General features: G+C 38.8%; 7 protein-coding genes across 7 annotated transcripts; 5 read left to right on the top strand and 2 right to left on the bottom strand.

Moving 5' to 3' along the window:
- The first annotated feature begins 6 nt into the window (after positions 1–6).
- B0P05DRAFT_562538 (DnaJ domain-containing protein) lies at positions 7–744 on the top strand. Its single transcript, XM_051580602.1, has one exon. It carries the CDS (start codon positions 20–22, stop codon positions 635–637), a length of 618 nt encoding a protein of 205 aa, XP_051429980.1. The 5' UTR covers positions 7–19; the 3' UTR covers positions 638–744.
- Positions 745–781: 37 nt separating this feature from the next.
- B0P05DRAFT_480097 (40S ribosomal protein S23) lies at positions 782–1,225 on the bottom strand (the record flags this gene model as incomplete). Its single annotated transcript, XM_051575105.1, has 1 exon — positions 782–1,225. The coding sequence occupies one exon, from the start codon at positions 1,223–1,225 to the stop codon at positions 782–784; it is 444 nt and encodes a 147-aa protein (XP_051429979.1).
- Positions 1,226–2,759: 1,534 nt separating this feature from the next.
- Positions 2,760–3,406, top strand: B0P05DRAFT_313790 (uncharacterized protein). The gene is made up of 3 exons (XM_051573514.1): positions 2,760–2,904; positions 2,952–3,089; positions 3,141–3,406. Exons 1-3 carry the CDS (start codon positions 2,827–2,829, stop codon positions 3,228–3,230), a joined length of 306 nt encoding a protein of 101 aa, XP_051429978.1. The 5' UTR covers positions 2,760–2,826; the 3' UTR covers positions 3,231–3,406.
- Positions 3,239–6,019, bottom strand: B0P05DRAFT_480051 (glycosyl hydrolases family 31-domain-containing protein; the record flags this gene model as incomplete). The annotated part of the gene is made up of 2 exons (XM_051575102.1): positions 3,239–5,071; positions 5,120–6,019. 2 exons carry the CDS (start codon positions 6,017–6,019, stop codon positions 3,239–3,241), a joined length of 2,733 nt encoding a protein of 910 aa, XP_051429977.1.
- Positions 6,020–6,248: 229 nt separating this feature from the next.
- Positions 6,249–7,268, top strand: B0P05DRAFT_562530 (uncharacterized protein). The gene is made up of 4 exons (XM_051580601.1): positions 6,249–6,439; positions 6,486–6,576; positions 6,627–6,815; positions 6,858–7,268. The coding sequence occupies exons 1-4, from the start codon at positions 6,285–6,287 to the stop codon at positions 6,966–6,968; spliced, it is 546 nt and encodes a 181-aa protein (XP_051429976.1). The 5' UTR covers positions 6,249–6,284; the 3' UTR covers positions 6,969–7,268.
- A 256-nt stretch (positions 7,269–7,524) lies between these two features.
- B0P05DRAFT_480131 (NADH-ubiquinone reductase complex 1 MLRQ subunit-domain-containing protein) lies at positions 7,525–7,839 on the top strand (the record flags this gene model as incomplete). Its single annotated transcript, XM_051575108.1, has 2 exons — positions 7,525–7,769; positions 7,818–7,839. The coding sequence occupies 2 exons, from the start codon at positions 7,525–7,527 to the stop codon at positions 7,837–7,839; spliced, it is 267 nt and encodes an 88-aa protein (XP_051429975.1).
- Positions 7,840–9,487: 1,648 nt separating this feature from the next.
- On the top strand, positions 9,488–14,042 carry B0P05DRAFT_591862 (ABC-2 type transporter-domain-containing protein; the record flags this gene model as incomplete). The annotated part of the gene is made up of 4 exons (XM_051582945.1): positions 9,488–11,216; positions 11,266–11,438; positions 11,484–11,668; positions 11,717–14,042. 4 exons carry the CDS (start codon positions 9,488–9,490, stop codon positions 14,040–14,042), a joined length of 4,413 nt encoding a protein of 1,470 aa, XP_051429974.1.
- Between the last annotated feature and the right edge of the window lie 3 nt (positions 14,043–14,045).

Raw genomic sequence — 14,045 nt, 5'->3', positions numbered from 1 at the left:
TTTTCCCTTTTTTTCGCTTATGATTATCCAACGCGCATTCAGTTCTACTGCCACTCGAACAAAAGATTTCTATAAAATCTTGCAGTTGACAGAACGGGCCGACAAGAAATCAATCAAGGCAAATTATTACAAATTGTCAAAAAAATACCACCCTGATCTCAACCCAAATAACAAGGAAGCACATAAAATGTTTCTCGAGATCAATGAAGCCTATGCTGTGCTTGGTAATGAAGCAAGCAAGAGAAAATACGATAATGACCGTCATGATGGGGATGGCATGACCAACGCGTCTAGATGGTCAAGAGCGACCAATACCAGTAACACGCAAGCTTGGCAGCATTTTAGGAACAGAAGAGCAAGAAGTACAGGTTCTGCAAGTGCTAAAGAACAAGCAGAGAGAATGAGACAGGGAACACAAGGTGGATTTAATTATAGTGAGCATTACAATAAACATTATGCAGCAGAAGAACATCGACGCCGAGAAAGAATGGCTAATGCTGCCAGGAGACGTAGAGAAGCGGGTGATGATTCAGAGCCAGGCAAAAGAGCACCCGAAATGCAAAACTTATGGGGTCGTCTTTGGCGTTTAGGGATTGTCTTGACAGGCATTGCTTATGCAACACAAGCACTTGCATGAAAAAAAAATTATTTGTATAATATTCATTCTAGATGTACAGTAACATTCTCTTCTCTCCTCCTCCTCCTCCCCCTCCACTCTCTCTCTTTTTCTTTACTCTTATATAAAACATATATAAAAAAGGAGTTCTTTTATTTGAGTGATTTAAGATCTGGGCTTTTCTTTCTTTTCCTTGTACAAGGCAAGGAGAGAAACACCAGCGACCTTGACAATCTTGAAACGGACACCAGGAATATCACCAATAGCACGACCCTTACGACCGAAACCGGCAATCAAAACTTCGTCATTTTCATCAACGTAGTTCAAACAACCATCGTTGGGAACGAAAGCAGTGACCTTCTTACCGTTCTTGATCAATTGAACACGGACACACTTACGAATAGCAGAGTTAGGTTGCTTAGCTTCAACACCAATCTTTTCGAGAACGATACCCTTGGCGTGAGAAGAACCACCGAAGGGAGAAGAACGGAAAGCAGTACCGAGGGCTCTCTTCTTGTATTGCTTATCGGCCCAACGTTGATCACGACGGTGAATACGGAGCTTACGAGCTGCGTTCAAACCTCTAGGTTGTCCCTTACCTATAGACATGAGTCATTAGTAACCAATGGTCTTGATTCATGTGCATAAGAAAGAAAGAGAAAGAGATAAAGAGAGAGGAGAGGAGAGAAGGTGCTGAATGATAAAAAAAAAAGGGGAATAGAGATTTAAGATTGCATTCGCTTATTTAATGTAGTCCATCTATCCATCAAGACTTCTTATCCATCCATCCATCGAACCATCTCCTTTCTCTTCTTTCTTCTCGTTCTTATGCACCTAAATATATCTATCGATGAGTTTCTTACCCATGATGAAATCTGATAAAAAAGGAAGGTCTTCAGGATTGTTGACTTGATGAGACCTTTTGGGAAGTGTGTGCTTCACACTGAGAGCCCGCTCGCCAGTGGGTGATGTGACTGCTTTTCGATGTATGTCCTTAACTCGGGTTTGCTTCATCCAGAGACACTAAGGGAGAGTGTGACGCTTTTGTCTTGTATTTTTTAGTCTTTCTTTTGCTATTGCAATTAGTAAAGCATGTCTACACTTATCCTCCAACGATATACAGCCTACTATAGATTCTAAATCACGATGGCTTTGTCAGGACTACTTCAGAGTTGAAATTCATTGAATAAAGTCTCAAATCTCATCATGTTCGCACTTTAGACTATGCGAGAGAAAAGATCAAAGTAATAAGCTCAAAAGGATTATACCAATCATTGGGACGCTTTTTGAACCGACACAAACAATAAAGCCCTAAATGCAGAATTTTTACAGAAGTCTTGCAGAATGTTGCCAAGGATACCGTTGCAGGCATCTCGAATTCTGGTAGTTAAGTTCTTTTCTTCTAAAAGGGCTTCTTTCTTAATTTTGCTTTTAGAGGGTGAGAATGAAGAAATAGGCAGAATGAATATCTTTAATCTCCAAAAAAAAACACCAAGATGTACAGTGTCGGCCAATAATTATGACTACAATAGATTATGTATGTATCAATGCGCATCGGAATCATCTATTACCAGATTAGGAGCCAAATGGTTAGACCATTCCATTCTACATACGTCCTTACTCTTGAACCAATCTCAGTTTGTTCATGGTCTATGGCGTGTTAGCCCGGTGTATGCTTCCCATCCTAAGCTACAAAAGACATTAGAGAGGGCTATAGAAAAATAAATTAGTGTTTGTTCATACGAAATGCTTATATAAACGCTCTCACAAAAGGACAAAGCCAGTGCCAATCAGACTCGTGAGTCTGGTGAGTCTGGTGAACCGAATTTTTATCGATAACTAATCAGTCGAGATTTATAGCCTAGGTGTAATATTTGACTCAAAGGTTGTTGTCCTTTGCATGCATGAATCTAGCACTGTTTAAAGTGCGAACATGATGAGATTTGAGACTTTATTCAATGAATTTCAACTCTGAAGTAGTCCTGACAAAGCCATCGTGATTTAGAATCTATAGTAGGCTGTATATCGTTGGAGGATAAGTGCAGACATGCTTTACAAATTGCAATAGCAAAAGAAAGACGAAAGCGTCACACTTTCTATTCTAAGCCCCTATGTATGGCTGAAATAAGTAAATCCGAAATAAGTAAATCTTTTTTTTTTCTTCGAGATAATTATACATATATATATATTTTTACTTCTACTACGCATATATGTTATCTACACTTGTTCGACTTCACAAAGCACCTGCCGTTCCCAAGTTTTTTCAAGAAGGACTTACGCTAGACCATGCAAGTTGAAAATAACAACGTCAGACTTTCACTAACATCCTATATAGTTTATATTGCGTGGACAAGTTATTTCTTTGTACAGAAGCATTGTTCGCTGTACAAAGGGCATGGACAAACGAGATGCTAAGGAACTGATCCAGTTTGCTCGAGCTGATTTTGAGCGTCATAGAAAAGAAACAAATATTGTAAATGGCTCAATTTAAGCTATATATACATGAACTAAATGATGATTTTAGGATAATATTCGTTCATTGATATCCGTAGGCAAATATCAAATGCATTCCTTACAAAGCTCAGTGTCATTAGCGCATACAGGACGCCATTAAAGATTTATTTAATAAACCACAATAGACCAACCACATTGAATGACAGACACATTGGGATTCTTGATTGTGATTGTTTGACCATCGAACGTATAGTCTGCTTCAACAGATGTACCTTGTTGAACAACCTTGACACCGGCAGGTTTCTTGGAGCCCAAGATATGGATACGCTCCACACGAATCTTTTCTTTTGATTTAGCAAATACATTGCCGTCTTCATGCATGCTTTGACACGTCAAACTGCCTTGATGGTAATCAAAAGCAGTATGGGCATAAGCACCTTTTTCGAAATCATAGGTCTCTTCGTCATCGAGATACAAAGCACCATGAGCATCACCTTGTTTGTCTTGAGCAATCACAAGTGTGAATGGGTCAAGTCGCATGGCAGCCGAGCTACGACGAATACGTTCACGACGAGGTACAATATGACCACCTTGGTAATAGACAGGAATAGTATCAAGAGGAGCTTCAACTGTATGCCAGCCAGTATGTTGTATTTTTTGATGCGTCTTGTAATCGTACCATAATTGCTCTGTAGGGAAATAAACATCCGCCTTGACAGCACCTTCAGTTGTCACGGGCTTGACAAGAAGAGCACTGCCTACCATGAATTGATCTTCCATAGTCCAGACTTGTTCATCATCTGGGAATTCCATAAACATAGGACGCATCATGGGCGTACCTGTCTTGTAAGCATCATAGAACAAGGTGTACCAGTAAGACAACAAAGCATAACGTTCACGCAACGTGGCACGGGTAATGGACTTGTAAGGTTCAGCAGAGAGATAAGGCTCACGGCGCTTTGTATCAATATGAGCATGGGCACGGAAAAAGGGTTGGAAAGCACCCGCTTGATACCATCTTGTTAACAACTCAGGTTCAGGATTGCCAAAGAAACCAGGAACATCAGCACCATTGAAGGCGACACCGGCAATACTGTTGGACAAAATCATTGGGTTAGAGTACTTAAGGGATTCCCAGTTCGCCATATTATCACCTGTCCAGATAGGGCCTGCACGCTGAACACCAGCATAATAGCCACGGCCCAAGACAAATGGACGCTTTTGTACCTCTGTACGTTCACGAACACCTTCTGAAGTAGCTGTGTGTGACAAGACAGCATACAGATTATGTAAGACACGGTTCTCCCATCGACCATCATGCATCATTTCTTTTTGAATCGTGATTTCGGGACCATTGAAAATAGAGGGTTCGTTCATATCGTTCCAGATGTACACATTGTCTCTTGTGCCCTTGAATTTGTCAAACTTGAACTGTTGCTTCCACCAATCGTAAGAAGGTTTGTGAAGGAAATCAACCCAAGACGATTGACCAGGCCAGCACCAAGCTTCATAGTCATTACCATCAGCTTGTTTGACAAACAAACTCTTGGACTTGGCTTCTTCACAGACACGGTAATTATCAGCACGCTTGATATGAGGGTCAATCAAAGTGACTAATTTACGGCCCTTGGTATCTAATGCTTCTTCCATGCGAATGGGATCAGGGAATTTAGCTTGATCCCACATAAAGTATTTCTTGTCATCTGTGTATTCAAGGTCAAGCCAGATCACATCGTAAGGCATATCGTTTTCATCAAACTGTTTGTCTACTTCTAATACATCTCTTTGATTGATATAGTTCCAACGACATTGATGATAACCTACAGCAAACATTTGAGGCATAGCAGGTGTGCCTGTCAACCGAGTGTATTGACGAAGGACATCTTTTGAAGAAGGACCAAAAAACACAAATACATCAAGCACACCAGCTTCTGAAATCCAGTGTGTTTGCGTTGAGGTTTCTTGATGCTTGTTGAGACCAAGTACCTTTTGAACAGCATTCTAATGGGCATTAGCATGATTTTTTTAGAAAAAAAGGATTTAACTTACTTTGTCATCAGCTTTGTTGTGCTTGACAATATCAATCCAAGTTTCAGAGGGATTCATCCAAAAGATACCTGCAGATAAACCCTTTTTATGAGCTATCATCAAAGGCACAGCACCATAAAGAGCAGTAGGACTATCGAGTGCATATTCAAATACGTCGGTATTATAAAGTCTGTAAGGATCGGTATAAGCATTTTCACCCCCGCGTGTTTCTTTTAATGCAAGACTGGATGCATGTTCAGGAATACCATAAACGTGAGGAAAGCCATGGAAAGTGACATCCATAGCTACAGATTCAGGGCCATTGGGCTTAGGATCTGTCCATGTCTTGAAAGTTTCTTCCCAAAGATCCTTTTCTGACTCTGCTTCTTCAGTAGACACAGTACCGTCTTCGTTCTTTTTCTCAATCATCTTTGGCTTATGTGTTTCTTTTGTACGTAAATGCTCAAAGTTGAAAAATCCACGGTCATTCAGTGTAATCATAGGCTGATGATTGACCAAAAACTGAATCTGGACAGGTTGAGGATGAATCACGATTTTACGTGTACTGTCCAATTGAATCTCGATATTGTTTTGTTTCGTCCTGGTCATGGATAGTGCATCTTGAGAAACGGGTTCGCTTACCAATGTGTACTTGCTGTGTTCATCGTAACGCGGCTTGATAGGTGATTTTTCATTGATACGGACGCGTGCTGTGGCGTCTTGTAGGATATGCAGCTCCAGAGTCAAGAGAGCGTCTGTTTCTGTATTTTTAATGTCTGCATAGACTTTATTTTGTAAGAGCTGAACAGAGTCTGTCAATAAGGTATAAGGGGAAGAGGCCACTGTTGCTTCGTCGGCATAAGCTCTGTTTCTACGACAAAAACCCGACTGAGAACACGTCTTGAAGTCCTCAAACTTCATAGCTACTGTCACAGAAGTAAATACTGCAACCAGTGCTAGTTTAGGTATGCCTAAACGTAGTTTCATAATAAACTAAAAAAAGGGGAAAAGAAAGAATGAATGAATTGGAAAATTTAATTTTACAGCCTACGTTATTTTATTTTATTGGCCGGTGGATTGATTGGCTTATTCTCGCTCTACAATGCAGACATATTGAATAACGTCACATATGTCATAAGGTGTAATCCTTTTTTTTCTATTTCTCCCTTTATTTTTTTTTTTTACTATGTCTGATACAAATCCATCACCAGAAACTTCCTTACAGGAAATGGCTCATGATATCATTCAGCAAGCTATAGATCTTTTACATCTTGTTAAAAATGAGCAATATACAAAGGTATCCAGCGTAATGCCTGGAGGAACCATAGGCAAACATATGAGGCAAGTATGTGTGTATACTAGCACATGTATTTATAGTATATATTAGACACTTGTATGACCATTTCAGACTGCTGTATGCTGAACACGATCCTATTCCAGAGAACTGGATTGTAGACTATGATACAAGGGCACGCAACGTAATAGTGTGATAATGCTTATGTGTGCCTTACTTAATTGCTATTGATAGGATCCCTCCGAAAGTGATCGGCTTATTGCTATTGATAGATTTGCTGAATTACAAAATACGATCAAAGAACACACTATTTCTTTACAGACACCATTGACATTATCTGCCACTATCACAGCTTCTGATCACAATAAATACCAATTCACTTCTTCGTTTGGTAGAGAATTATTTTATTGTTGCATTCATGCTGTAAGTCTAAACATAGAGTTTGGTTTATATTTACTTTGATAGATTCATCATTATGCATCTATTAAATCAATTTGTGTTGAACAAGACATAACTACACCCAAAGAGTTTGGTGTAGCACCTTCTACTTTGCAAGATCAGCAAAAGAACCAATAAAAATTCTATGTATTCAAACCTATTTATGCAATTGAAACATACTAGTACTGTTTTCCAAATGTATAATCACTTTTTAATTTCGACCCAATCAGTATCCTGTAAGTACTGATTGAGGTGCCATTATCTTATTACTTATAGTGTTCCATATAAATAGCATTGTCCTTGTTTTGTTAATTCAAGGATTATTTTAACTGGTAGTGTCTTTGCAGTTTGAAACATTGGTTTATGTTTTAAAACAAACTGACTGATAATGCAAGACTTTTTATATCTCTGCATATATCTATTCATATATCTCAATACCAAGGCTTTTTAGGATCTGAATTTGTTTCTTTTAAGTGATTGCAAAACTTGTTTAAGTGGGTTTCTTTTTTATCCATGTCAGCCATGATTGGATACTTTGTTTAGCTTTCTAATTTCGATCTCATCCATCTTTACCAATGAAATATCAAAATGGGAGTGAAACTTATTCTGACTTTGAAAAATGATAAACTATAAAAACGCAAATTTATTCGGTCGCTTCGAGAAAAGATTACCCCTTTTTCATATATATATCAAAATGGCTGCCGGTGCTGCTGCTAACGCTGCTAAGAAATCCTTCTGGAGTATTTGGTACAAGCATGAAGTTGTTCCTATCTTCGTTACCGTTGGTGGTGCCTGTGGTCTTGCTGGTTACTATCTCACCCGTCTCGCTAGAGGTCCTGAAGTTGTTTGGGATCGTACCAACAACCCTTACCCCTGGCAAAACATTGATCAAGATACTCAAGTCAAGTTCATGACTGTCAACCAAAAGTTCGACAAGAAGTAAGCCATCAGAGTAAACGCGAATGTATATACTTATTTGTTTATTAGGTACTCTCGTGATAGATTATAAATTATTTGATCATTATTTAAACCAGCAATTATTTTTTTATATTCCATACAACAAGGGGGCTCATGAACCCAGCAGAGATAGAAAAAAAAAATTAATTTTTTTTGTACGTAAATAAACATTATCCAATGAAAAGACAGCAATGCGTTAGTATTTCTTATCCTTTCTGTTTGTTTGCAATCATCACTGATTTGATTGATAATTCATATCTAAATATGAGTTGATCAGTTGTTTAAGTGCGTCAATGTTTATAGCTTTCCTTTAGTACCCAAACAATACTTCAATTATTAAACGATATACACTTAAAAATATTGCCTCTATCATCAACCTTTTTTATTATCACTTTTTCACTTGGATGGAATTGTTTTACAAATGCAAAAATAAGATAACAATTGAATGGCATGTGAATTCATATGAGTTGCCGTGATATGCATACGTAGTATATTACAATAGCTTGACAAAAGCACATCTAATTTTTAGGTACAGAACCATGAGAAATGAAACACAGTAGCTTATCTATAAAAGATACTTTTTGTCGACTAGGTGTTTATTAATCAAGCTCATCCTCTGACAATGGCAAATTCGCCTTTTTTAACCTGAAGGTCTCTCCCAAGAAACACGAACGCCATCATTATGATCAACATGTCAAGTGGCAGAGGATAGTCTCCCTTCAAAGCTTTATCAATGACAAACAACTGTCTTCTGTTTCTTTCTTCCTGCTTCTTCTTTTGATACCATATCATATGCCGGCACATACCACGAATATTCTTATATGTACAAAAGTATAGAATATATCATAATTGACCTGAACTGTCTATAAAGCTTTTCAAGTAGATTGAAATATTCTTTGTGGACTACAAGCTGTAACTTCTTACGTAACTGGCTACAGGGTTCTATTTATTGAACAAAGCAACCAGTTCTGGACAAGATGTGGACGCTTTCTCTAGAAAAAAAAAGATTAGATCGCTTTCTCATTATTTGCTCTGAATAGATTCACATGTAAGGATATATTATTTCACTTTAGACAATCGATCTAAAAATATGTGGTATTGACACCATTCCTCTCTTTACTGCCGACTTTTCGGATCTATCTACATATTATTGATGTATGCAGAAAACCGAGGCCAATAATTTTGTTTAAGTTTAAGGATAATATGTTAATCCGGCTCCAGATAAATTTACGTATTACATCTTTCATTCTATCGAGATTTTACTGTTACTTTCAAGACAAGTTCTTTCTATTTATTTGCTAGTCAGAGTATGACATGACGTAGAAAGAATGGTAACACAAGTTGCGCATTATTGTCGTTTGATACTTTAGCATCATTTCCTACAGCATATGGCGCCTTTCTATAAACAAAAAAGGACCTAGGGTCTAGCTTTTTTTTTTGTCGTTGTTCTACTCAGACAGTGAACAAGGGACTTATCATGCGTGGATGAATGATTTAGGCTTACTATCAAAATGTTGTTTCCAGAACAGCGGGGTTTTTGATTTGGTTTTAGAATAAGAGAGATATTCGGTAGTGATTTTTGCCATTGACGTCGTCATGCCATGTCGTCTATAAAATGTGGCCTTGTTTTTTATAAAGAGTGTTTCGCTTTTTTTATTTCAGTATATATTGTTTGTCTAATTCATTATTGTTGAGCCAAAATGGATATGCCATCAGCTCGCAGTTTTAGGGATAATTACCCTGACCGCGACAATGAATATAATCTACGCCAGCAAGAACAAGAACATTTAAAAGAGATCAATGACAACTCTGATTCTGATCAAACAGAAATAAAAAGAATGGATACTCGCCAAACAACAGGTGGTTATGGTGAATCTGAAGGCAATGCTGTAGACATTGATAGTGCTTTGCAAAAATATGAGTCCGTGCGCCGAGAAATGACAAGACAATCCCAAAGAAGACCTTCTGCAGCAGGTCCTTCTATGGGCGATGCCTCAGTTGCTCCTGATGAAGAAAAAGGAGAACAAAAAGAATTTGACTTGACAGAATTTCTTACCAACCAACATTCACAAATCATGGATGCAGGACTAAAGCCTAAAAATATGGGCGTCGTTTGGAAAGATCTGACAGTGCAAGGCTTAGGCGCTGATGCGAAAGTGATACCAACTAATTTTTCTGTTCTGTCTGACTTTGTTCAATTTTGGAAATGGGGAAAGCATAAGGGACATGACTTCACTATCCTCAAAGACAATAACGGTTTTTGTAAAGCAGGTGAAATGCTTTTGGTGTTGGGTCGTCCAGGTGCTGGTTGTACAACCTTACTTCGTGTGATTGCTAATATGCGTGCATCATATACTGATATTCAAGGCGAAGTGTCATATGGTGGTATTGAAGCAAAAGAATTTGGCAAGCATTTTAGAGGCGAAGTTTGCTACAACGAAGAAGAAGATCTTCATTATCCAACATTAACCACTAAACAAACGCTTCGCTTTGCACTTAAAAACAAGACTCCTGGAAAGCGTCTTCCTAATGAATCTAAAGGTGAATTTATTGATAAAATCCTGTATCTTCTTGGTAACATGCTTGGTTTAACAAAACAAATGGATACCATGGTTGGTAATGCTTTTGTCCGCGGTCTTTCTGGTGGTGAACGAAAACGTCTTTCAATCGCTGAACAAATGACAACTCGTAGTTCTATTAACTGTTGGGATTGTTCAACCCGTGGTTTAGATGCTTCTTCTGCTTTGGATTATGTCAGATCACTACGTATCATGACAGACATTTTTAACAAGACAACCATTGCCACTTTATACCAAGCTTCTGATAGTATTTTCCATTTGTTTGATAAGGTCATGGTGCTTGATGAAGGTCGTGTTCTTTATTTTGGACCTACTGCCACCGCTAAGCAATTCTTTTCTGATATGGGCTTCTACTGTCCTGAGCGTAAATCCACACCTGACTTCTTAACGGGCCTCTGTAATATGAATGAACGCCAAGTGCGTGAAGGTTTTGATGGCAAGGTCCCCCTCAATGCAGTGCAGTTTGAAAGACAATTTCAAGAGTCTCAACTCTATAAAGACATGCTTCACGAACGTGATGAATATGAAAATCGAATCAATCAAGATAGACCTGCTGAAGCTTTTAAACAAGCCTTTGTTGAAGCCCACCAAAAGCATGCTCCTAAACGATCACCCTTTGTTGCTACTTACTACCAACAAGTCAAGTCCCTTACAATTCGTCAATTCCAGTTGATCTTTGGTGATAAAGGTGCTCTTGTGTCTCGTTATGGTGGTGTTGTTGTTAAGGGTCTTATCATGGCTTCTTGTTTCTTTATGATGCCTACTGACGCCTCTGGTGCCTTCTCTCGTGGTGGTGCTTTCTTGTTTTCTCTGTTATTTAATGCTTTAATTGCTCAATCTGAACTAGCAGGTAAATTTTAACATGCATTTTATGCTCATTGATTGACACTTTGTTATAGCTTTCATGCAAGGTCGTCGTGTCTTGGAAAAACACAAACATTATGCTTTGTACCATCCTTCTGCTTTCTACATTGCTACTGTTGTTGCTGATATTCCTTTGGCTATTATACAAGTTCTCGTCTTTGAACTTTGTGTCTATTTTATGATGGGTCTAGTACTTGAAGCAGGAAGAGTAAGCTATATGCAACAGTATGAAAGCAATGCTAATGCCCATTAGTTCTTTACGTTCATGATCATTCTTGTCGTTACCAATCTCTGTATGAATGGTTTCTTCCGTTTCTGGGGCTCCGTTAGTCCAACTTTCTTTACTGCTTCTCAACTGTCTAGTATTTTGCTTATTGCTTGCTTGATTTACTGTGGCTATCAAATCCCTTACAAGCAGATGCATCCATGGCTCTTTTGGTAAGTCCTCTCTAACCTCTGAAAGGCACTAACACATTGATTTTTTAGGATTTATTGGATTAATCCCTTGGCCTATGGTTACAAAGCCTTGCTTTCCAATGAAATGAGAAACTTGCAATTCAGCTGTGAAGGCGCTTCTGGTGTACCTTATGGTCCCTCTTACACAGATCAACAATACCGTTCTTGTCTTCTCCCTGGTGCTCAACCTGGTGCTAGTTATGTCCTAGGTGATGATTATCTAGAAGAAGTTTATGGCTATTATGTCTGGCAACGTTGGATCAATTTTGTTGCTGTTGTCTTGTTCTTCCTTTTCTTTACTGTCATTACAGCGCTTGCTATGGAATATGTCGATCTTCAAAAAGAAGGCTCTGTTACAAAAGTCTATAAGCGAGGATGCGCGCCTGAGGCTGAATCTGATGAAAAAATGATGCAACAAGTAGCTACTACTGATGATCAAGAGATGGAAGCTGTATCTGAAGGTACTACCTTTTCATGGCATCATATTGACTACACCGTGCCTGTCAAAGGGGGTACACGTCAATTGTTATGTGACGTAGGCGGTATTGTGAAGCCCGGTAACTTGACTGCCTTGATGGGTTCTTCTGGCGCAGGTAAAACTACATTGCTAGATGTCTTGGCTAGAAGAAAAACGATCGGTAAAATCGAGGGTAATATCTACCTGAATGGTGAGAAACTCGCTGATGACTTTGAACGTATCACTGGTTATTGTGAACAAATGGATGTTCATAATCCTGCAGCGACTGTGCGCGAAGCCCTTCGTTTTTCTGCTTATCTTCGTCAACCTGCTGAAGTACCTAAAGAAGAAAAAGATGAATATGTTGAACAAATTTTGGAACTGTTGGAAATGTCAAAGATTGGTGATGCCCTTGTAGGTGACCTTGAACAAGGACAAGGCATCTCTGTCGAAGAACGTAAGCGACTGACCATTGCTACTGAATTAGTTGGTAAACCTAAGCTACTTTTTTTGGATGAGCCTACGTCTGGTCTTGATGCTCAGTCTTCTTATAATATTGTGCGTTTCATTCGTAAACTTGCTGATGCTGGCTGGCCTGTCTTGTGTACGATTCACCAACCTTCTGCTACTTTGTTTGAACATTTTGATCACTTGCTTTTGTTAGTTCGTGGTGGTAGAACTGCCTACTTTGGTGAAATTGGTAAAGACTCTCGAACGATGATTGAATATTTTGAACGTAACAATGGTCCTAAATGTTCTCCTAATGCCAATCCAGCCGAATATATCTTGGAATGTGTTGGTGCTGGTACTGCTGCAAAAAACTCGACACAGGATTGGTCTGAAATTTGGCAGACATCTCCTGAAGCTAAGCGACTCGAACAAGAACTGGCTGAAATTCATGCCTCTACAGACCATGATACAAAGCGTAAAGTGACTACCTATGCTCTTCCTTTGTGGCAACAATTGAAACTTGTTTATCTACGTATGAATGTTTCCTGGTGGCGTTGTCCTACTTACAACTTGGGTCGTTTATTCAATGTCTGCTTTATTGGTCTTATTTCTGGTTTCTCCTTCTGGAAGTTGGGTAACTCACCTCCTGATATGCAAAATCGAATGTTTTCTGTCTTTACTACCCTTTTAATGTCCAACAGTTTGATCATTCTTGCTCAACCAAGATTTATGCAGGAAAGAATGTGGTTCCGTAGAGAATATGCCAGTAAATACTATGGTTGGGCACCTTTTGCTCTGTCTTGCTTGTTGGTTGAAATCCCTTATCTGATTGTGCTCGGTACTATCTTTTTGTTCTGTTTCTACTGGACTGCTGGTTTACAAAACGACTCAAGTCGTATTGGTTTCTTTTACATTCATTTCATCGTCTTCTTGTTCTACTCTGTCTCTTTGGGTTTCACGATTGCTGCCTTTTCCAGTACACCACCCATGGCTGCTGTCATTAATCCTTTCTTTACCTCCATTTTGATTCTGTTTGCTGGTATTGTACAACCTCCAAGCCAGATGCCTCATTTCTGGAGTGCATGGATGTACTGGCTCGATCCTTATCACTATTTGATTGAAGGTCTAGTAGTCAATGTTATGGCTGGTGTTCCAGTACAATGTTCGGATTCAGATTATATTGTGATTAATGCGCCTTCCGGACAGTCCTGCCAAGACTATATGTCAGAATTCTTTCAATCTGGTGGCCCAGGCTATCTCGGAAATCCTGATGCTACAGGTTCCTGTAATTATTGTCAATACTCAACAGGTAATGATTACTTTGAAGAAAGAATTGGTTGGTCCTTCTCAAATAGATGGCGAGACTTTGGTATTTTGTGTGCCTACACAATATTTAACTGTCTTGCCTTTATCTTCTTTGTCTTTTTGTTCAGAAAAGCAAAACGTTAAAAA

Source organism: Gilbertella persicaria (assembly GCF_025201335.1).
Source record: "Gilbertella persicaria strain CBS 190.32 chromosome Unknown B0P05scaffold_65, whole genome shotgun sequence".
In the NCBI taxonomy this organism is placed as follows: domain Eukaryota; kingdom Fungi; phylum Mucoromycota; class Mucoromycetes; order Mucorales; family Choanephoraceae; genus Gilbertella; species Gilbertella persicaria.
This window is presented reverse-complemented; position numbering and strand designations above follow the sequence as displayed.